Genomic DNA, 24,687 nt, shown 5'->3' with positions numbered 1-24,687 from the left:
GCCGTTTTCGTCCTACGATACATGTAAAAAGTGCTAAGTTTGATTTCCATTATTTCAACTTTGGTATAGTCAAGCCTTTTCTACTTGCACGTGTGTGTAGAGCGTGTTTACATTAATATGCTGTTCAAATTTTAAAAGATTCCTATGAAAATGGGTTTTGTGACACAACTACCTTAAGGGTGCCATTACATGGAGCGCGGAAACGCGGAAACGCGGAAACGCGGAAGCGCGGAAGACAAAATTTACTAGATTTCCGTCGATCCGTTCCGTCTGTTTTGAATGCCTTAATATTACATGGAGCATATTTTGAGCGGAAAAGCGGAACGGAGAATTATAAAATATTAATTTTTAACGGTATTTATTGATTAAAATGCTTGTATTCAATAGATAAGCTGAAAAGATAAGCATATTAATAAAAATTGCAATGAATTAAGTGAACACAATTTTAAGAAATGAATACAAATGTCTATTTGTCACTATACTGTTCCGCTTTTCCGCGCAAATTGTGCTCCATGTAATATAAGGAGAAACAAACTCGCGGAACGAACGCGTAAAAATCCGTTGTTAACGCGGATACAGTATACTCCATCAAATTTCGGAGCTGTTTAATCACATTGAAAAAAAAGCTTTTACACATACTCTTCGATTACTTTATTATTTAATAAAAGTGGCAGTATAATATTATAGATCCAAACATCATGTTGATGGTTATTATGAAGTATATCTTATATGCAAGCCAGGGTACATACATACATAGGCTGCGTTAAGTACTGGCAGTGAATATCGAAACGCAGCCATACATACATACATACACGATAATAGCGGATTCCGCTTTTCCGTTCAAACGTGCGGGACTCAACTCGCGGAAACGCGGAATCTAGTTACTATTCTGTTCCGCGCTTCCGCGTTTCCGCGTTTCCGCGCTCCATGTAATGGCACCCTAGAGGCCTAGATAATCAGAGAAGCGACAACTCTACCCCCACCTAGAGTCCTATACTCCCACCATGGTTCCCATCGGGCCCGCAGCTGATCGCTTGTGAAAAAACTAACCTCTGAAGCGTCGTCTACAATACACGGAGTAAGAATTAGGCGTAAGAAGTGAGAAGTAAGTAGAAAATAAAACTAAAATAAAGGCGTAAGCAAAATAAATTATTTTTATTTCTTAGTCCACTTCAGCTCTTACGCTTACAAGCGTACTGAAGTAAGAGTAAGAAAAAAAAATGATTTATTTCGCTGACGCCTACTCTAGTACTTTTACTTATATCTTATTGAAATGATAAAGTAAGTAATGTTATTATCATAATGTGACATTTGTTTTGTTCAATGTCTAGGAACCAGTTCATTAAATAAAAATGGAAAAACAGTGTAACGAGACTGATACTCCTTCTGTTCAAGTATCAAATGAATATTCTGCAAAGATCAGTATTAATATAAATCGACCCCAAGCTATCGATCAAGCCTACTTAGAACTTGATCCGTTGTTTCCTGAACGTACTCAATGTCATGTGCTTACAATTGTATAAAATGTTAATCAAAATTTTTATTTGTGTTATAACGTATGTTATAGATTCGTGCTATTGAAGAGAGACATTCAATCCCTTTTCTACTAGTTTCCAAAACAAAATGTTATACAATTGAGGAACTGAAATTGCAGTGTAGCAAAGCATCACAAGTTATTCAAGACTTGAGAGTTGAACGTGACTTAGGCTTGCAGCAATTATGTAAGATGTTCAGTAAGATTGCCAAAATGGAGAAGGCATTGCGCAAGTTACACTCTGCTGCTACTAAATGTAGTTCCAAGAAGAGTAAAACAAGGAAATAGACCTAAACACTTGTGTTTATTGTATCACATTATTTGTAATATTTTTCTGATTACGAGTTTTATAATCATGTTTACAAAATAGGCAATAATAATTATATATAAATCATGCGAATAAGACAAGAATCTAAAAATTCGATGACGACGTCCACATTTTGCAAAAAAATGCCAGTATCTTTGTTATATATCATGTGAATGTTATGCCACATGTGCAAAAACAAGCATTGTGCGAATAAATAACTCAGTTAAGTATTTTGTAAGATTCTTTATTGGAATAAATTTATATTTTGCACGACTAAAGCAACAGAGAGTTCTTTTTGACAAAAAACTGTTATATTTGTTATACCTCATACCATCTTTAAAATAAATGGCTGTCATACATAATGTGTTTACTTTTTTATTCGAGCCTTGTCATAACACAAATACATAACATATATATTCGTACAAAATTATAGTAATACTGAACTTCGAACTTATAAGAAAAAATAAAATTGTACCATATAAATACAGTTACATATGACTAGTAAATGTAAAAAAAAAGTATTTTTCTCATCATGTGTGTGAGAAGTAGAGAGCCTAAACTAACATAATTATATCAGTCAAGCGCCTTATGAATATATTGCATTGAATATCTTCAACATTTTGAAAACTATAAAGTGAAATTAACAAAAAATGTTAATACCTAAATCTAAAGATCTTAAAACTAAAGATCAAAACAATTGCACATATTAACATATTTGCAACATAAAACATTCTTTAGAAATCAATGCTGTTACTGTTCAATAAAAAGATTTCTAATGTTGCAAAAAAAATTACTTTCTCAACTTAAACTATGTTGATTGGAGATCGACTATGTTCTTGTAAATCTCACTATTGTGTCAGGGGCTTTCTTTCATTAAACTATAGCATGCATAGCCATAGTCCTGCTATTGTATATGCTTTTTTTTCTTGGGAATGCTGCTCTTTTTGTTTCAAACAATACATTCTTACTCTCATTGTAAAAAATCTAGTCAAGATTTTGTGACCGATGTTATGGCAAGATGGAATATATGTTCCATCCCATACGTATTGCAGTTTCTCAACCATAAAATTTATGATGTTTATATAAGTTACTGTTTTTAGAGTGTCTCTAAGTTATCGAAACGTTATTTCTGCTTTCATAATAGCTTTGAAACAATCGTCAGACACTTTATATAATTTACCATTCTTATAATCATGTAAATCAATAACAAATTCATATGGATGATTATTAGGACCTTGCCATAATACAGCATTAAAACATACATCACAAGTATTGCACACTTTCTTAATGCTACGTATCACAGCTCCAGCAATATCATATATGATTGGCCATTCCCACTTATCTAACAAGTTTAAATGAACATCTGTCAATTCTGGCACATGAATAGCTGAAGTTTCCATGAATGTTTCAACCTCCTTATCTTGACATTTTTCAGTTGCTAATTGTTTTGACACGTCTAAGAAATTTATATTAATACTTTCGAGCTCATCCACTGAAACGTCAGTGTCATAACTGGTTACTTTGGAGCAAGAGGAAATTTGTGTTATAGTAATGAGTTTCAAATTTTGCTTCACTTGCAAAGCATTTGGGGTAGGCAATTAAAAACGGAGCAAGCGAAAATAAATTTTCCGGTCAAAACAAATTTGTAACCCCGTTTGTTAAGAAGAAAATCTTGTAATTGCAGAATGCTCTCAGTGGCCATAATGACACCAGTCTGCACTGGTTTCCATTGTCCTTTTACCCCAATACTCATGTTTTGAAAAATAGTACAAGTCTTTTTAAGATGATATATTGCTTCGTTATAATTTTCAATATTATGTTTACTAAGACCTAAAGATCTCTTTCTGTTTGTCATGAGAGCAAACCATTGGCTAACGAGATTAATAAAAAATGCTGTAGTTTCAATAGCAGAATCATTAGTTTTTTTGGCTAACATTTTTAATCCGGCTTCAGTTCTTTTATTAAAAACTGATCGTGCAGTTGAAACTTTCATATTTTTAAACTGATCTTGACAGTGCAAGTAAGTTTCAATAAGTCTAAAAGCAATCTTTAATTCAAAATTGTTCTCAAGGTTTAGAAGTCTATCCAAATGTTGCAAGTGAACCTGTAGATAGCTAAGATTTTCAGATTGACAAATGTCATGGGGCAAAGTAATAACTTTATTGCTATTTAGCATACAAGCAATATTTTGAAAAACGTGAACAGGATCTGGAATAAAAAACAGTTTATCTTCTGCCCTAATTGAATGTTGAACAGAAACATTGACATGATGTCTTGAGCAACCGACTTCAAAAGCATTCCACATAGCTCTATTATCCGTACCCATATCATTGATTATTGCATGAACTTGTAAACCAATGCTTTCTGATTTTTCAATAATGTTTAAAACAATATTCTTCAATGCTGAACCAGTTGCATTTACTTTGCTTTCTTTATATTTTAAGTCAGTGGATTTAGTAAAGTAATAGGCCACGGTGTATTTCCAACGAGTTGTTAAGCCTGCCAGTAGAAATACTAAAACTTTATTGGCTATCCCGGAATGCGTAGGAAAAGTACAAGACCCAATAAACTGTTTACTACTTGGATCAAACACTTCCTCATCCTTGATGGCCATCTCATCCATTACTATTACTTGTCATTTCACATTGCAGCATATGAAATATCTCCTCTAGAATATTATTATCAAATTGTATATGCTGCAACTTTCTCTGCAAAGTTCGTGCAGTAGGATAAATTGGAACACGTTTCACAAAAGCCTCATAACCATGAATTCCCCATTTAAACTTAAATTCCAAAGCATCTGTTATAGTTGCAAGACTCCATTTCACACCATTAGTGGACTTTCTACTTAAAGCTCTAATCTGATCTGGTCGTAATGTTGCGGACACACCTGCATGGCTTTTAAAATGATACTCTTGTAGTCTCTTCAAACGTTTTTTTTTCATCGAAGTAATTTTTTTTAGTCACTTTATACAGTTTTGTAATATTTTTCAAACTGAAATTTGTTGCAGCAATTTGTTTTTTTAGACTTTCTATTATATTATTCTTTTCTTCAAGTTCTTTTAATAATGCTTCTTTTGTTTGCAAAGTTTCTTGGTTTTCGCTGTCCAGTATACCAGCAGTTGTTGCATCCAAAACAAATATATACAAAACATCGACCACAATGTCAAATAAACCTAGAAAAGAAAAGAAAAGTCCTTTACCTGAATATTGCAATCATTGTCGGAATTTTTTTGTGCCAGTGATACCGTCATGTCCTTTTGCAATAAAGCTAATGATGCAGTTAGTCCACTCGTCAACAATGGATGTTTGGCTGGTGGCGTTGAACAAGATGTATATTTATTATCGATGGTTTTCATTGCATGTATGACATCACTATGATCATCTTTCAAACATCTTATATTCAGCTGTAATTCTTCCCTTTTATGAGTATTTCCTACTTCTAAAGAGTCCTGTACCTGCTGGAAGGATGTATTGATCAGAAAAAAATTTATTTTTACAAACACTATGCCTGCCTTCCAATGTTCTCACTGCCAGTACTGAAAATCTATAGTATACCTAACGAAAACTATAGATTTTCAGTACTGGCAGTGAATATTGGAACGCATATATGATATTTTGGCACAAAAATAATACATCACAAGTTAATACTTTTAAGCAGTATGCATGCTCATTCTCTTTTTTTTTATCACTTATAATAGGGATATTTGTTACATCTTTCAAGCATTGTGCGGTTTGTCGAAATCTTCGTATAGTTTTCGTATTACAATGATTTTCACTATCTTCAATTTCCTCTACTTGCAATGAGGGAATAGCAGATGTTTTCAGCCTTCGAAGAATTCCATTTCCTCTTGTGTCCTCCACATAGTCCTCAGGAACAAAGTGCAACTGCAACGAAATAGACAGTACATGATAAACATACATACATACATCTGAGGGCATGTTTCAATATTTTATGAATCCTATAAAATACCTCACAAACTCTGCTATTACATTTCAGACTCCACCCGGGACGATTACGAGTAATCCAAGCTACCCACGCATTTCGATGTTCCACATTCTTCTTAGGAAATTTATGCATATATAATCCTTCTTTTTCCGTTGTTGTACAACCCAATACCTCACACACTTTTACCTTGATTTCTGTAAAGACGACGAATGTAATAAGTTTATAAAAATATTTAAAAATATGATTACATTCTCTCTCAATAACTACGTTTACATGGCCCGATTTACGCCGAAGTTATAACAATCGATTTTATAACTACTGACGTTAAATGCCGTGTAAACGCTCTTCTACGACGCAGTTATTACATCGATGTGGTAACTTTGTCGTAAAAGAACGTTTACACGGCATTTAACGTCAGTAGTTATAACATCGATTGTTATAATTTCGGCGTAAATCGGGCGTGAAACGTAGTCATTGTATGATATAACCCTCATCCACACAAAATGCATATATTTACGATGTCCCAACAACTTTACGAATGTCTACAATTCTTTTCTTAATAATATTAAAAATATATTAATCTTTTTCACTCACCTAACCTAATGTAACACGTTACTTTGCACACATACATACACACGGAATCAGCTGCGGGCCCGATAGCCTCGGTTTTGATTGGTGCCGCGGTCAGCCAATCAGCAAGCGTGCCCTCAATGTCGCTTCTCTGATTATCTAGGCCTCTATGGCACCCTAACGCGTGGCCGATCGTCGCCGGCGGCGCGGCGGCGCGGCGTGCCGCCGCGATGACGATCGGCCATGCGACGGCGCGTGTCGAGTCGAGTGCGCTCGAGACTCGCTATAGAACTCGACAAATATTGATTTTAAGTTAGGGTCGTCAGGAAATGAATTGTAGGGCTTTAAAAGAGCTACAAAATGAAGGGTTAGTAAATCATGTACGGCCAAAATTCGCCGAGTTATTGCAAAAAAACGAAATTTTTCATTTCCCCTCCCCCCCTTAAAAACCCATCGGTCCGATTAGCCCGACAACTCAGAAATAAGCTCTTCTACATCCCCCCAACAACCCTAAAAAGGTTTCATTGATACCGCTTCACTTCCGAGCTCAAATGTTTAATTTGACTGGACTACGCTGACGGTGGACAAGGGAACGGTAGACAGAAGGAAAGATAATTTTAGATACAGTGATATGCATTTAGTATACATTTAATTCTCATGTAATGCATCGTGTATAATATTATTTGCAGCATACGCCAACAGTTCATACAATCAATAATTGAATTTTTATTATGAAATTCACGCAAGGTTCTAACTGCATTACATTTATCGGTGATACAATTTTAGCGTAAAATTGTTATAAATTGTTTAAATTTTTTACTTACGCCATGAACATTTTGGCATAATTGAAAATACACATTTTCAACGCAATGTTCTAGTTCGAACAGGAAGAGTACGGTTGACGGTTTCATGTACAAGCTGGTGCCGCACGACGTCGATTTTACAATATCTGCGTCGCGTATTTTTAACGAGTTCCAAATCTCGAAACGCTAGCGATGATGGTGCAGGCGACTGCACGAGTCGCTGAATACCTGCACGTTTTTCGATGAATGTCACCCACTTTGCATGAGGCAGAATTATTTGATTGCCTCGGTTATCGCCAATAAGTATATCCACAGAGGACATAGGTCCAGCGTTGATTCCAACATCCAAAAATTTTTATGCGGTCGATGTGAAGGCAAATCTCTTTCCCAAAATACGAGGCGTGTATAGCGGGGTTTATCAAAACTGAAAAAATACAATTATGTTTATAAAATCTCGCACGTGACTCGATCACACGCTGAACAATATCGTGTGCAATGTTGAACATGATTGTGCATGCATTATACCCGATATACTCCTAACAACGGTGTACAGCCACGTAAAGATCGCTGCTCCCGCGCGATTCAAAGTGGGCGACTCGGTACGCGTGAGTAAATTCAAGACAATCTTCAAGAAAGGATACACACACCAAATTGGACCACGGAGGTGTTTAGAATCGTCAAAGTGCTGAAAACTAATCCCGTGACGTATCTATTGAAAGATTCCTGCGGAAAACCCGTCGCCGGCGGGTTCTACGAATACGAGTTACATCGCGTTGCTAATCCCGACGTGCATCTCGTTGAAAAAGTTTTGCGTAAAAGAGGGGATGAGGTTTATGTAAAGTGGTTAGGATTTGATAATTCATGGATACACATGAATAATGTATTGTAAAAATTTATTACAATATAAAAACATATTATACATACAAAAATGAGTCATTTATTTTCATACATATCTAAATGTAATTACAATATATATTTACGATGGCATTTTATAATGCCCCTATGGCGGCGTCTCGGTAGAACCGGGTATAATGTATCGCTTATCGTCGTACGGACTTAGAGCTATTTTCGTTTCGGACGAGGTGTACATTTTTGTTGTTTGGATCTTATGCACGCCTGCTGTGATTCTTTAAGGCCAACCATTTGTCGTCATCGCTCGGTAACTTGATCGCGCAGTCGTTCATCTCCCGACAGTCGACGGTGTGGGCTTCCAATTTCTCGCTCGTGTAGAAATAGTGCAAACATCTGTAAATAATGAAATTTTTTATATATCTTTTACGTAAAATTTATTTTTATTATTTATTAACCGATCGCAAAAGTATTTCCGACCACGGTGCCTGTTGATTTGCGAGCTCACGAGGCGAGATAGGTTCTTAATCCATGCAAAATGTCCCACGTTATCGTCATGCACGTACAGCAGATTTACATGTCTGTCCATCTTTTGATCAGTAATTCGTATTGGCAGGATTGCAAGTTCCATGTTTTTTTTCTCGATGCTAAACACGTTGATGGAGATGTCGTTGTGATTTTCAAAATTTTTAATTTGATTCAACGTTATTGGAAGCTCAATGTCCGTATAAGATTTAGCACCGACGTGTAATGTGGATACGACGATTCCCGTTCTGCATTTCTTTGGGCTGGATGCAGAGCAGCCACCACTGACCATGTAAAACATGCATTGTCTATTGATTGCACGTTTATCACCGCTCTCTTCAATTTAATTTCTCGCGGTATTTCTACAAAACACATGTTATTACACGATCTTTTTTCTAACACAATTTGTTGTACTCACGACTTCCAATTCTCCCCAAGATTCGTCATTTTATATCCTACTAATGATGCATCGTTTGCTTTTTTATCGAAAAATGTACGATTTGCAGTTTTGCACGTGTTCGATGAAATCATTGCGAGACACGTATGTTCTTGAAAACGATATCATACCATTGACTTTCGGTGATTTGATCTGTATAATTGCAGCAGCCATACATCGGCGCTATTTGCAAAATTTGCAGTTTTGCACGTGTTCGATGAAATCATCGCGAGACATGTCGCGACATGTTCTTGAAAACAATATCGCTCCATTGACTTATGTGAAATTGCACAATTTGCAGTGTATGCACACCATGCACTAAAACAGAAGAAACAATACGCAATGCTCTAGTAGGAACGAGAGGAAAAGGCAATAGAAAAAGTATATAAGAAAAAATGAAGCGAGTCAAAATCACAGTCTGTCATTTGAAAGTCTACGCGTCGGTACGTCGATTGGAAAAAAGTATAGCAAGATGATAATAATTTCGATATGGATTGCGCGTTAACGGACGACAGTGATTACTTCAGCGATGAAGAAGATGGTCGTAAAGAAGTCATTGAAAGAATTGTGTCGCGTGAGGAAATCGTTGCACTAAATTTACATACAAAAGAGTGCGTACTATTTTTTTTTATTATTCAACGGGTGGTGCACTTGCACTATGTCGTTCATGCATGAGAGCTGTATTGGGCTTCGTCGGATGAGACTCTGACCCTGACGGCGGTCGCGCGACTCGTCCTGCCATGGCGCAAGCGAAGCTCGACGTGTCGGAGAAATCTGGCGGCGGCATTAAAGAGAAACATAAGGATTCCGAGGAAAAGGAAGATCCCACTGTTGTGCCAGAATGCGCAGTATGCTTGCAGCCTTGTATCCATCCAGCACGATTACCCTGCAGCTATATATGTATACTGCTATCTGTGCATAAAGGGTGTCGCTAATCAGAGCAAGCGGTGTCCGATGTGTCGTCAAGAGATCCCACCGGATTTTCTCGAGAGACCTCAGCTGGTGGAAGTGGAGGAGCCTCAGAAGGAGTCGGAACATCCCAAGGAAGAGTACCAATGGTTTTACGAAAGTCGAAATGGTTGGTGGAAATATGATCCGAGGACAAGCAATGATCTGGAGACTATTTACAAACTATGGGGACGCGCAATGCAAACTTTTGATCTGTGGCATGCTTTACGTAATTGACTTTGAAAAGAAATGTCAATATAGAAAATACAACCCACGTTACAAACGTAATATCAAACGTGACAAAAAAGATGCTCCGTGCAAGGGTGTCTCGGGTGTACAATAACATTTGTAAAATGGATTATTTGTCCGTTAAGATCGAAGATCCACTTCCAAACCCATATTTAACAACATACTCAACTATATTCATTGGTTTCATACAGCATTATACAAATACTTGATATCGGGTATATACATATACATGCATGCACAATCATGTTCAACATTGCACACGATATTGTTAAGCGTGTGATCGAGTCACGTGCGAAAAACAGCACAATGAGTAAGTACCGCTAATTTTCGTATATACTTGTGCAAAAAAACTTTTATAAACATAATTGTATTTTTTCAGTTTTGATAAACCCCGCTACACGCCTCGTATTTTGGGAAAGAGATTTGCCTTGACATCGACCGCATATAAATTTTTGGATTGAAGTCGACTTCGACCGAAATTGACTTGGCAGAGAAATCGACTTTTTTAAGGACGAAAGTCGACTTGAAGTTGACTTGAAGTCGACTTTCTGCCAAGCCAGTATCGGTAGAAGTCGACTTCAAGTCGACTTAAAGTCGACTTTTTGCCCTTAAGGTACATACATTCATTTATATATATATGTATATATATAGATATTTATTTGCAATCTTATAAAAATATTTTTGAAAATATTTTTCTGAAATGATCTGGCGGACATAAAAACATTCTAAAAATATTTTTGTGAATTATTTTAATCTTTCTAAAAAATATATAAAAAATATTTTGTGCTGTATGGGATGTGTGAAGGCCTTTAAGTGGTTAAACACTGTTTGTGGGATTGGGTTCGAAACAGCTGTTGCGCTGCGGCGTTGCCAATGGCAACGTCTGTCGTTATATAGGAATAGAAAGAGAAAGCTGTCTTTTTGCGATAGAAATAGAAAGAAAAAGCTGCAGTATGGGCTCCTTCTGTCAGACAAAGACAGAAGGGGCCCATATATACTGTAGCGTTCTTTTTCTATTCCTATATCGCAGCCTCTTACACGTGCTAGCACATGACTCGCACACTCTAGTCTTATATCTTTATAGTCATTACCCACACAGCACACTTCTTGTCCTAGATTCCAAATGCGATCTCACGGATATCCTAAGTAGCTTGGGATATTCCATATAGGATATCACGGTTGAAATCCTTATACTTACTTCTGCTTGCGGCCAACTGCACATCACCTCTATCGTCTTCTAGAATACATAAAGCTAAAGCAATATACTGATTGGTTCTTCAGCTTATGTTTACGTTTTACGTTTATGATTATGGCAATTCATGTGCCGCGTGTGCGAAAGCTTTAAGGCATTTGGTTTTTAAACTGATGATCTACTATAAACGGGTGAGCCTATACACTTGTTTTCCTTCCATCGTAGTAGCTATATAGGGATAGCAGTTCGAACATGCATGAAGGCATGAAATAATATTGTATTGTAAGTTCGCATTTGGTCTTTTGATGACTAGACCTTGAATTATAGCGCGTTGAATTCATAATGAGAAAGGCTATAATTAAACATAGGTGTTTAAAAAATTATGCTACCATTTAAAAAAATAAAGTTGACCTTTATTTGACCATGACCTCCACCCAAGCAAATATTTTAAAATTAAAATATGTCCTTGATACTATATTATGTACAACCTCATAAAAACAGGATTTCAATCGCATAATGGCTTCGGAGAAATTCAAGTGCGTTGTTTAAAATGCGACACCCTGTAATATATGATTATCTTAATATGGAATATTGTGTAATCTAATCGCAATTTTACTTCTTGTAAAAGAAACAATGCAAAAGTCATTTTTGTAATTATTTTTAAATTATTTCTTTCATTTTTCCTATATACAGTATATATCTATGGATAAAGATTGTACTAAAAGAGAAAAATAGATAGAAACATATTTTGTATGTAATTATTTATTTTTATATGAAAAACTTATATTACTGGGTTTCTCCCTTTCCCGTTTTATGCAAGAATAACTAATCTCAGAAGTGGTTTTAATCCTTTTTATTGCAATATATTATAGACGTCATTGTGTGTATTTACGTTCGATAAATACATCGAGTAAGGGTTTTATTTGACAAATTTTCTTTTGTTTCCTTTTCGAACTGTTAAAGCGCGTTATGATGTAACGTACAATATATGATCATATAATATATATCATGGAGTCTTCGCTTTTACCGCCAACCATAACACGAATTTTATTATCTTTAATATAGATACTCTTTTTATCGCTCGCTCTCTCTCTCTCTCTCTCTCTCTCTCTCTCTCTCTCTCTCTCTCTCTCTCTCTCTCTCTCTCTCTCTCTCTCTCTCTCTCTCACCTAGAGATTAAATATATATTGTACAAAATGAAGATCTGTAAATTGTCGATAGAACTATATAATAGTGCATGCGCGCGTACGCTGGATCGCGATAGTTTGCGCGTCCCATTTTCATTTTGTTCCGCAAATTTTATATTCCAAAAACTATCTCATAGTTTTTTCTTATATATACCTATTATACAATATACGACGCACTGTCCAATAAACGGAGAAAAATCGAGGTGGTAAAATCAGTTCGTCGTTTGCGAAATCTCGTGCATGAAATCAACGGATACATAATAATCTAGCTTTCCTTTTAACAATTTTTTCGACTATTTTCTCTTACATAAATACTTCATATATGCAAAGCAGGCCTTTACTCTGCGCAAAAACAATACGAATTATTATATAATTAGATATCGTTATTTTCTCATATACGACTAAACAGATATATACAGCTTGCTCGAAATCATCGCTTGAAATAAAGTACCTTCTAATATATCTCACCAGTTAAAAACATTTTATAAAAATATATATAAATATACATATAATATAATTATATATATATATATATATATATATATATATATATATATATGTATAATACGTCATATATGTTTTCTTTCTTTTGTATAATCTCTCTCTCTCTCTATACCCATATACATACATAGAAAAAAAACTTTTGCAGTTTTTTTTTACAAAAAGTAAGATTGCGATTAGATTATACAATATTCTATATATAATTATATATGAGCAAATTTTTTTCATTTCTTTAAACTTTACTTTTTATTTAAGGATGTTCTGGAGGCACTGTCCCAACGAAAAGTATGCAGGAAATATTAAAAACCCCGATATTAATTCTCCAGGGATTCAAAGACAAAAAAATGTATATAAATAGTTACGGCAAATCTAATAGAATGTAAACGACATATCATATATTTAGTGACCAAAAATAACTGCTACCATTTTTTTAAATCTCGAAAAAAAAATTTTGTAAATCGTTTCAAATTTTGTTGCTATATTTTTGTTTGTTGATGATTTACTTGTGTAAAATATTATTATATTGGTAGGATTTTTTAATGTTTACACTTTTCTCTGTAAAAAAAACTCGGATATTCAAAAATTGGTAACTTTTTATCTAAATTGTGAATCGATCTGAAATTTGGCCCCGAGCTTTAAAGGAGAATACAAAGTATAATATTAAATTTTCATCAACGTCGTAGCGTTTTGACAAACTCTCCAAAACATCCTTAAAAAAAAAAACAATGCAAAAATGGTCTTTTTCTTCCTATTTTTTAATTCTTCTTATTATTTTTCCGGTATATACAAACAGAGATTATACAAGAGAAAAAAAACATGTATGGACATATTTTATATTTAATTATATATATTTATATATGTTTTTATATGAAAATTTTTTTATTGGGTTACTCCATAAGGATTTCAATTTAAGATTTCTTCAGTGCAAATGCAGTGGAGAAGCGTTATTCGTCTCAACTGTTCTTCTTTTCCTTTCTGATCAACTTGTAAATTTCTGTTAAATTTACATTCGAATTAAATGAGAAACTGAGGAATCTATCGTTCATTCACAGAGTTCAATTACTCTACCGACACCAGTTTTTGCAATGTTATATGGAAGGTGCGATGATTTTGGGATGCAATATACAAATTCATGCAAAATTTCGAATCTCGAATTGTTAAGTATTTCGGCGTCCCGGAAGCAGCGGCTACATTTTAGGCGTTTTATTTTATTCGCGCTCGCGAAAAATCGGGCTGATATGGTTGATCCGATTTCTCTACACGCTTTCGCACAAACTATATTTCGGCAACGTACGCTCGGAAAAATACGGCGAAATACAATACCATCGTCGGAAACTTATGCAAAACGATAAACGCAATTCTTGAAAAATCCTGTGAAAAATACCACACTCCCTCTTACGTTCGTATATTTTTTCTGTTTTGTAATATTACATCGTATCCTTATTCGTAGACAATATTAGATAAGTTCGTAATTATGTTTTGGTGTGTGTGTGTGTGTGTGTGTGTGTGTGTGTGTGTGTGTGTGTGTGTGTGTGTGTGTGTGTGTGTGTGTGTGTGTGTGTGTGTGTGTGTGTGTGTGTGTGTGTGTGTGTGTGTGTGTGTGTGTGTGTGTGTGTGTGTGTGTGTGTGTGTGTGTGTGTGTGTGTGTGTGTGTGTGTGTGTGTGTGTGTGTGTGTGTGTGTGTGTGTGTGTGTGTGTGTGTGTGTGTGTGTGTGTGTGTGTGTGTGTGTGTGTGTGTGTGTGTGTGTGTATTTGTAGGCGTGAAGGTATATTTTTATATAATACGTTATAGTCAATTTTATTATTAATTAATATACAAATAATGGAAGACATGGCAGCACCTAAAAGTGCCGGTCGAAAGATTCTTTTATCATCTAACACGTTTATAGAGTTTTTTCTTTTTTTTCGTCTTTTTTCTCCTTTTTAATTCGAGTTAACGTTTATCTTCATCTCACGTGACTTAGTTGTCCCTAAAGATAATTCCCTTGTCATCATACAAACTTCTTTCGATAGAACGCATGTCTGAATATTCGTTCGTCAAGATCATCAAAAACTCATATTAACAATGGATTAAACAAACGTCGAAACTTCGCGCATCAAACGAGAATTCTTTCACGTAGAATAAATTCGACAAGAAGAATTAATAATATTAGATTCTCACACACCACGTAGATTGAATTCGTCTCAAAAACGTTTCTAGTTTACAAGTGACAGCTCTTTCAAGGGACGTCTATCTATTGGGATACCTAACACGCTATATATCAAGAATAGCGTATCGACAATTTCCCGCCGCGAACTGCGTCATTGGATCTCATTGACACGTCATTTAAATGTCATTTCTAACGATCTGTGTGTATAATCAATAATAAATTTGTATGTCACTGCGATCCAAAACTTGCGACGTTGCGACACGCGTGTACCCACAAGCGGAACAAGAGGTCGCAATGACATAAAAATGGCTCTGAAATGATTATTAAAAGTCACTTCAGCATCATTTCAATATTACTTTGATGTCATATATATAATCCACTGTTCCGCTTCAGGTACATAAATGTTAACGCAATATTTCCTACTTAAAATCGAACGAATAGTCAACTAAGCTCAACAAGTAGTTTTTCTAGTTCCACCGTTTTCCGCACGGGGGGGAGGGGACGCGTAATCTGTACACCGAGATTACTCTGATTCCGATCGGGTCGCGATATTTCGATGACGAAGTTGGTTGTTAGACCGGTACTCTGAGTCATCCCCTATAGAATATATGTACAACTATACGTTCCCTTAACAGAATTTAATTTATAAACAATCGTGCTATTAATCACTGTCCAGACAGCCAAGTCTGTCGAAAGCAGAACTGCTACAAATTTTATCAACAAAAAATTACAGATTTGATGCCGGTTCTGATATATCACATGATGTTGGCAGAACGTCAATAGAAGTATAACAGAGTCGCTAACATAATCAGACAGCAGATTGGCAGTAGAAATCGAGCAGATTCTGCAGGAACTGTTCAAGCTTTGCGCGGTTTCTGCTGTTAATCTGCTTATACTGCTTGTCAGTAAGCTCTGTTTGCGCGATTTTTACTGCCAATCTGTTGTCTGATCTGATAGCAGACCTTGTTGACAGAACATAAGCTGAATGCGGATGCAGTTGATATGTCAGTCTGATTAAAATCTGTTATTAACCTGCTGACAGACTGCTATCATTTTGCTTACTGGGTGATAAATTAAATTATATACAGAGTGTTCCAGAATTGATAATGCAGTCAGTAAGGGGGTGATTCTACATGAAAAAATAAGTCGAAAGTGTGAAATAAAACATTTTTTTACATGAGATTTCGTTCTTTGCACAGAAAGACAACTTAGAATATTCACCATCCAGATACACATGCTTTTGACACGCACTTGCAGTTATAAACGTAACCAGTTTATAAACGTAAATTGAGTTTATTTATGCAGAAAAATACCGGATCGTTATAACACATTCTTTTGGACAATGGCCCTTTTGCCTTTCGCGTGATATAAATCGCAGAATAATTTGCGATTGTAGCACGAAAGATTTAAAGCGGACGTTATTCAGATTCGAATTCCAAGATCCTTATACGTCAAGCGCAATTTTTTATTAATCTTTAATTTTAAGTATTTTGACAGCTAATTGAAATAATTAAGATTAAGAGAACGTTTACTTTCACTTAAATTATCAAAGTTCCTATGTTATGCCACAAGAATTTTCGCTTCGAATTCACGCGAACGAGAAACGTGATCTTAATTTCCATACGCGATGGTCGCGAGATGCTTTGTACTGTACCGAGACGGCCAAAGGTCGAAGACAGACCCTACAAAATGTCTGCTACAAATTTTGCAAGAATGTTAGCAGAAATGTAAAAGGATCTGCTAGCAGAAAGTGATAACGAATTATATTTTAACAAAAAAAATGCACAAGAACGTTAATCGTTTCCCGTAGTTTTTTGGACGCACAATACGACCCTATTTATCAAATTGCTTTATTATGCCACAATTTTAGGAAATTTGCAGTTAAAGTTGCAGAAAAACTATTTAAATATTATAACTAGTATTATAACGTATAAAAGATTATTTTGGCATATTATACATAGGTATAACTTATGACATGTTATTATAAGATATGTTATTATAAGATATGTGATGTATAACTACGAATAAAGTATGTTCTTAATGTTTTCATCCTTAATTTGCCGATAATTTGTAAATTATCGTTAAAATAATATTTACTATTAATACTAGGTTTATTAATATTGTAATATCAAAATCGTAATTTTGACGTAATAAACTATATTAATCATAAACATGTTAAAATAATAAGTTTAATGAAATAAAAACTTCTCTAACACGTTACATATGGTAGTGCACTAAATATTCTTTAAACAGGATTATATTCAGCATTCGCAAACGGGAAACCATTATCTTTTGTTCTTGTGCTCGAAAGAAAGTCATGTTTTATTAAAAAGTGTTATCAACAGATTACAAGAAGAATCTGTCATTCCGTTTAAATGATTATATCAAGAGACAGTGTCTCGCGCCAAGTACACGCGGAGCGAGACCGACCGTGACTCTTTTACGCGACGCGACGATTTGCGAGTACTCGAGATGTTGAGATCTCGATTCCATTATACTCCACATTTTTAAATGATTATAAAATGGCAGGTTTCTCTTGGTTTCTGCTGACAATTTGTTCTCCAGTTTATGTCGGTAAGCTCTGTCCGCGAAACACAAGCTTGATGCAAACGCAGTATTGCGATGTCAATACTATATTCCGCTTGAACCTGCTGGCAAGCTGCTAAACACACCGCTAACATTTTGCTTACTGAGACTCCAGCTACCCGATCCTCTAGCTTCCCTCTAGAGAACTTTTAAGATCACTTGAACCGACATCTTTGGTCGGAAAATCGTTAATCTCTATCGGGGTCGGTTTAACCGATATCCCGGTGAAAATTTCCGTTACCGTCTTTGTGTATCTTATAATTTATAAAACAATATAGAAGAATAGCGTGCCTGCCAACTACAGCAGCGTCCCAAGTAACAAACTGACGTTATTTTTCGTCATTTTAACGTTAAAATGTCGTCAAAAACGTTCTTTTGACATTATTTTGTCAAAGTGTAATTTTTTTTGTTGTTAGCTTGTTACCAAGGTGTTATACGTGATCCGCGTGATATTTCAACAACTATATACCGCCAGTGAGAATTGTTATCACTTTAGTACAGTAGTTATCGTAATCTCGAGACGTTTACAGAACGCTAGATTATGGAACGATAATAGACGACGATAATAAAACAATTAATTATAATTGTTGTAGTCGGGATTAAGAACCATTTTCGTCTCGTTACCGCATCCCCGTTGCATTATTTGCGAGTGCACAAGTGATCGAGCTACATGTTCCCTCTCGCGTATCGTATCTTTTCCTCGCTAATGAAAAACATTATCTTAGTTATCGTTTCACGTCAAATAAAAAACGGCGAATGTTACATAGATTATGACTCCTTTCTTTTTCTGTTTACTTCCTTATCAATTATTTCGTTGCTCCAAGCGTCGCGTTTTATATTTCCGTAGAAACCCCGTCGTTCAATCGGTTTTATCGATCGCTAATGCGATTCTGCGAAGATTTCCTATTTCCGAGGTATATATAATTGGAATACAGGATAAATTTACAAGGTGAACAGTCTCTATTTCTTTTTTTTCCCCTCCTTATACGCGCCCGAGATAGCGTTATCGCGTAATCTCGGATAAAGCAATGGGCATAACGTTACCCTTACGTTAGATCATGAAAAGGGGGGTAATTCAAGCTATACGCGCCTTAATTTACGAAACAGACGATCGACACAGTCGTCAACGTATCTTTTTTTTTATCAATATTTTTTTCTGGAGCAACGTAAAGTAATTTTCCGTTTTGTGTGCGTTTGTGACACGGATGGAAGATTTCTTTGCGGAGCGTCGATTCTCAGTGCTTGTTCCGTTCTTCACTCTCTCAGAATCGAAAATCTCACGCTAGAATTCGTTTGTCCCGGAAATTTGATTTTCTTTCTTTATGTTTAAGCGAGTGCGAGTGTAAATATATTCGACCCGCGAAATCGCGTGACGATCGTTTCACGAAATTTTCTCCATGATGTGAATCTAAAAAACGATTCGAACGAGAGCTTTACAGCTTTACCTCGTCCGTTATTTTGTATCTTTTTTTTTGGAAGAACAAGCTCAGCAAGCTGTTCGGTGACCGATAAGGAATAAGCGCGATAATAAAATGGTACTAGTCGATTAATATTTATATGCAAAGTATTACAAATTGAGTAGACGTTATAGGAAAATTAATTAACGAGATTGATACTTGATATAAAAAATGCCACTATACTATTAAGCCGATATTTATCGTCGCGCTTGACGGATTCCTATTGGTTTTGGCCGATCTCTCGCTTGGCGAGAGGCAAACCCGATCGCGAGTGATAGAACCGTTATAGCTGAGAGCTATACAATATAATATAATAATAGAGCTATAGTCTTATGGTGTTACGCACGCCGCAATATTGAGTCATTGTGTTCTTTTTAGGCATTCCAATTACCGTCGTGGTGAACGAAATCGGCTATCAATCTTCGAACGTTTTGTGGAAACCTTCTGGTATCGTTTCATTCCACTCGTTATATTCCACTCAATCGTTCATTTATTGCTCTGCCATTTTGATTATTCATGACACAGGTTTTTAGCGCTATTCGCATCATACATTTTTTAATTATGTTTTAGGAGCGATAATTACGCTCGTTTCTCGCAAGGAAACACGCGCAAGTGCGTTTCCTTCCGATTTCAATAAGCTTACGCATTTTAATATTAATCAAAATAAGAAGCACGTATCTCTTCATAAGTAGTAATCTCACACATGTTAAGGAGATCTTTATTGGTAATTATTTAGAAAAAATAATTATACACAGCACGAATATCCTTGACCTTGACATATATTATAGAGGCTTAGGTAATTGTGTAGATAAAGGAGGTCACCTTGGATGACCTTGATTTTTAAGTATGTTGTCAAAATCACCCTCCTGAGTAACCTTCAGAAGGTTTCAGTCCGCGCTCGTTGTTTATTAAAAAGTTATTAACAAAAAAATTTGAGAAATGTAGCAATTATTTTGATTATTAAAAGGCATAAATGACTAATATATATGTCGAAATAGTACATGCATGAACAAAGAAAAGTTATTTGAAGCAGTGAATCGTAAATATATTGAAATCTTTTTGCTAATTATTATTATACGATGTTCATAAAACAACAATTATAGACCTCGTTTCGAGCCGAATGCAACGATTCGCTGCTTTAATGAATATGCTAATTAATGAACGTGCAATTGTATAATTGTTATAATAACTTTTCAATAAACAAGCGCGGGTTGAAACTTTCTGAAGGTCACTCAGGAGAGTGACCTTGACAACATACTTAAAAATCAAGGTCATCCAAGGTGACCTCCTCCATCTACACAATTACCAAAGGTTAATTTCTGAGTAAAACGCATTTTGAATCAAGTGGCGGTCTCTTATAGTTATAATATAAGAGAAAGCGCGTTTTTTTTTACTCAAGAATTAATCCTCTATAATATGAGTCAAGGTCAAGGATATTCGTGCTGTGTAAGTTTTTCTAAATATAATTACCCTTTTTTAAACATAGTTAAATTTTTTAATTTTTTTATAAAAAATTTAAAAATTCTCAGATATAATAAAAATACGAGGGTTGTTTGACAAGTTTCTTAAATGATACATAGATGCCATAATTTTTCATGTAATTTTGAATTTTGTGAATAGTTTCATCCTGAAAGTTGTCGTGTTTGACATTTCTAGAATCAAATTCTTTTCATGAATTGGGTTTCGAATGGCTTCTACATTTGCCTTATTCACTATCAGATTTGGCCCTGTGCGATTTCCATCTGTTCCCAAATATAAAAAAATAGCACGGAGATAAACGTTTTGCATCGAACGAAGAAGTGATCCTGGCTATACATGACTATTTTGAGGAGTTGAATAAATTAAGCTATAATGCTGACATAACTGATATCTTTAGAAAAATATTGGATGAAGTGGATTGAGTGCAAAAGGTATATATTATATTGAAAAATAAGTTAGATGAAGTGCATTCTCTGAACCCAAAAATATGATGTTTTCATTGTCACTTAAGAAACTTTATTCGAACTCTCGTAAATCAAAAAATACATTTTCAAAAAATCTGTATACCATCTTTGCAAAATATCTTTAAAATCAAACTTTTGCTTAAAACATTTTAATACCGACTATTATTTTTATCTGTATAACAACATATCAAAAGCTCATCAAAATTGGAAGAAGACACTCACACGTGTTTCCTCGTTAGTGAACAAGAATTTCTCGTTTGTACATGCAAGCACGCGCGTGCATTTATGTATACATAAGAAATTCTAATTCGAGAAACGGCAGCGGTATCGTCCTTAGTGTGTGTCAATCTATGTATATTTATAGGGGCCGATAAAATTCAAATACGACGGGATCTTAAAGGGAGAGGAAGACATTCTTGAGTGAATCTCGTCTATGAGAGAAATCGACAATTTCGTTGGGATGTTTCGCGAGGTTGCTCGTAATCCGCATAACACTAGAATCGCGGAGACAATACACATTTGTGCCCCCCATTACGAAAGTTTAGACTTGCATAAATGTTACTCGAATATACGTGAACGCCTTTTGTTTTTACACAACTTTTCTTAACTTTAAATGTAAAATGCTTCGACGGCAAATAATGGGATATCTTTGACTTCCGAAGCAATTTTCAGTAAAGGAGCGATTCTAGTGACATGCGAGTCTTCGAATGCGAGTCGAAAATGTCATGTACTCCTTCGCGAGTATCGAAGTAAAAGCGCCATAATGTTGCCAACTTTGTCATGCTTCCAAATCTCGTCATCATTATCTTCTTCATTTGATCGTAACTGTTTAATTTAGGGCCCGATTATTATCCGGATGTCGTAAATAAATCTGCCGCTGCGAAATGATCAGAGATGTAAAGCGGACAAAATTTAGAAGCCTGATGAAGGATATCATTCTCTTGTACGTATGCTCGGAGCGTTAGAGAGATCTTAGATGTTAAACAGTTTCAGAAACTAAAGAACACTTCCAGTATAATCGACATCGAGCCGAATAAAGTCCGGAAAAATACATTCGTCGATTGTTGGAGATGACATATCTGTGTACAATAAGTAGAATGTGCCTATATCGCGGATAAATGAAAGGCAGAGAAAAGAGGAAATATTTAGGGAAACTATTACGGAACTATTCGGTACATAGAAAAAGATGTATTGCTCAATTTAGCAAAGCTACACAGAAAGAATGGTTTTGCTGAGGTATTTAAAAATTAGGCCAGATACAAATCTGAAAATAATTATCGAGTAAACAAACTGCCCACAGTAAACAGATTGGCAGCAAATTTACTTAAATATCAGCAGAATAACCAGAACAACCAGAAACTCAGCAGAAAATCTGTCATTTCATAAACATTTAAAAGAAATATATTATTTAAATGTTTAGGAATTAAACGACAAATTTTGCTCAATTTCTGCAATCAATCTACCATTATATTCTGCTAGCAGATTTAATTCTATTTTTGTTGGTATTCTATCGACAAAACTTGTAGTACTTTCAAAATCTGTTCTCGACAGATTTGACTAAATAATTATATTAAACGCTCAAGCATTTGCTAAAATGTCGAAATTTTTGTAGCACTGTCATGATTTAAGTCCCACATAATTATTTTGCTAATCCAACATAATTATTTTCAAATATGTATCTGATTTAATTTTGATATACTTCAACAAAACTGTTCTTTTCGTACAGGTATATATGTAAACTTAATATTTATAATTAAGCAAATTTGATCTCTGATGAACCTAATCATCTAATCATAGACTATGCTGATGACATTATTTTGATCTAGGAAAAATTTACTGACACAGTCAGAGAGCTTATGCAGCAAGCTCTGAACTCAGTGGTGACTTGGACTAAGGAAGATCTAAAAATCAGCTCCCCCCCCAAAAAAAAAAACAATTCTTGTGCTCTTCCTTAAGAGAGAAGGAAAATTGAAAATCTTGGACTTCTATTTCTCCATAACAAAGAACTAAAAATGTCTGGAGAGATCAAGTATTTAAGGGTAATAATTGATTCCAAGCTTGGCTAGAACCAGCATTTGTAGAAAATTGTTAGAAAAGCGGAGATTACCTTTATGGTGACTTGACGAATGGTGTATAACGAAAACGATCTAAAGTCAGGGATGATATACTGGATTTATACCAGGGTCATCAGATCATCAATTCTACACGCAGCCTTGGTATGATGAGGCTCTGCAAAAGACTGCAAAAATACAACTAACCAGAATCTAAAGGATGGCCTAGCTATCACCGGAGCAATACAAACTACTCCCACGACAACACTGGATGAGGTGCTTGACCTGACTTCGCTGGACCTACTCATAGTAGGGGACACGAGATAAGTGTTACATAGACTGCAACAAAACTACCGCGGGGTGACTGGACTGCTAAAAATAAAAGAAATTGTGAATGACTCAAGCCTTGAAATGAGATCAGACAATATTATCCCTACATTTCAACTTAACAAGAATTATAAAGTAACAAAGACTTAGAATGTTAAAGATCGACAACTGCCCGAGGATGCTTTAATATATTTCACGGATGATTCTGAAATAGACTCGGGTAAAGATCTGGAATATTTGATCTGAGATCAGACGCATACTTAAGCGTTCCATTGAGCAGGCACGCCACCGTATTCTAGATTGAGATCTATGCAATACTACATTGCATGTGGAAGAACATAAGAAGGGCCCGAAAATATGCGAAAAAACGAATTCTTATATTTTCGGGCAGTCAGGCAGCAATTAGAGCAGTCCCAGGATTACTTTCTGACTAGTTCAAATACCAAGACGCTCTCTCAGTGTTAGCAAACCAGAAGGTTTACCTTATCTGGATACCAGGGCACTGCAGAATCTCTGAAAATGAAAAAGCTGACAAACTGGCCAAACAAAGGGCTGTTATTACCCTTGGTTCAAAACCAGCTCTTTCTGCCGAAATGTGGTGCCAGAGAGGCGATCAGAAAATAGATCAGAAAACTGCATTCAAAATCCTTGGAGGAACACGCCAGAAATTAAGCATAGAAAGTTATATATTGACAAACCAAACCAGATAGCAAGTATTTTAACGTGAAAATGACGACAAATCACGTCAGCTTACTGGGAAGTAAGAAAAGAACTGACTCTGATGAAACTCAGTAAACACCAAATTGAAAATTGTAGTGGCTGTTCTTACAGAACATGCATCTGTAAGGAAGCATCTGAATATAATGGGCCTATTTCAAGATGGCCTAAAATGTAGATTCTGTGAAATAGAGGTGGAAACGGTACAATTATGCTGCTATGAGACATTGGCTCGTAACAAGATGGTAGGTATGCCATTTATGGAACTCAAAAATCTAATTGTATTATATAAATTGCAATTTATATAATATAAATCATGTACATTTTCATGAAGAAAACAGAGCTTTGATTACAAAAGGTAACACAATAAACCTCAAGACTCACCGGAACATTCGCGGACAGACTC

The 24,687-nt window shown here is 35.4% G+C and overlaps 2 protein-coding genes, 1 long non-coding RNA gene and 1 pseudogene across 3 annotated transcripts; 2 read left to right on the top strand and 2 right to left on the bottom strand.

Moving 5' to 3' along the window:
* LOC143893554 (uncharacterized) lies at positions 1-2,119 on the top strand. The gene is made up of 2 exons (XR_013255841.1): positions 1-1,105; positions 1,332-2,119. It is a non-coding gene; the product is annotated as an uncharacterized LOC143893554 (long non-coding RNA).
* Positions 2,120-4,984: 2,865 nt separating this feature from the next.
* Positions 4,985-8,253, bottom strand: LOC143893536 (uncharacterized). The gene is made up of 4 exons (XM_077399042.1): positions 8,187-8,253; positions 5,815-5,984; positions 5,478-5,729; positions 4,985-5,302 (listed from the first exon to the last, which is right to left on the bottom strand). Exons 1-4 carry the CDS (start codon positions 8,251-8,253, stop codon positions 5,018-5,020), a joined length of 774 nt encoding a protein of 257 aa, XP_077255168.1. The 3' UTR covers positions 4,985-5,017.
* Positions 7,449-8,963, bottom strand: LOC143893553 (uncharacterized). The gene is made up of 2 exons (XM_077399079.1): positions 8,471-8,963; positions 7,449-8,408 (listed from the first exon to the last, which is right to left on the bottom strand). Exons 1-2 carry the CDS (start codon positions 8,836-8,838, stop codon positions 8,270-8,272), a joined length of 507 nt encoding a protein of 168 aa, XP_077255205.1. The 5' UTR covers positions 8,839-8,963; the 3' UTR covers positions 7,449-8,269.
* Positions 8,964-8,973: 10 nt separating this feature from the next.
* Positions 8,974-12,521, top strand: LOC143893552 (E3 ubiquitin-protein ligase rnf146-like; annotated as a pseudogene).
* The last annotated feature ends 12,166 nt before the right edge of the window (positions 12,522-24,687 follow it).

The sequence above is a fragment of the Temnothorax americanus genome, unplaced genomic scaffold, assembly GCF_048541705.1.
Source record: "Temnothorax americanus isolate GAGA-0224 unplaced genomic scaffold, ASM4854170v1 Scaffold121, whole genome shotgun sequence".
Taxonomy (NCBI): Eukaryota; Metazoa; Arthropoda; class Insecta; order Hymenoptera; family Formicidae; genus Temnothorax; species Temnothorax americanus.
Note: the sequence above shows the minus strand (reverse complement) of the source record. Positions and strands in the feature narration are given on the sequence as shown.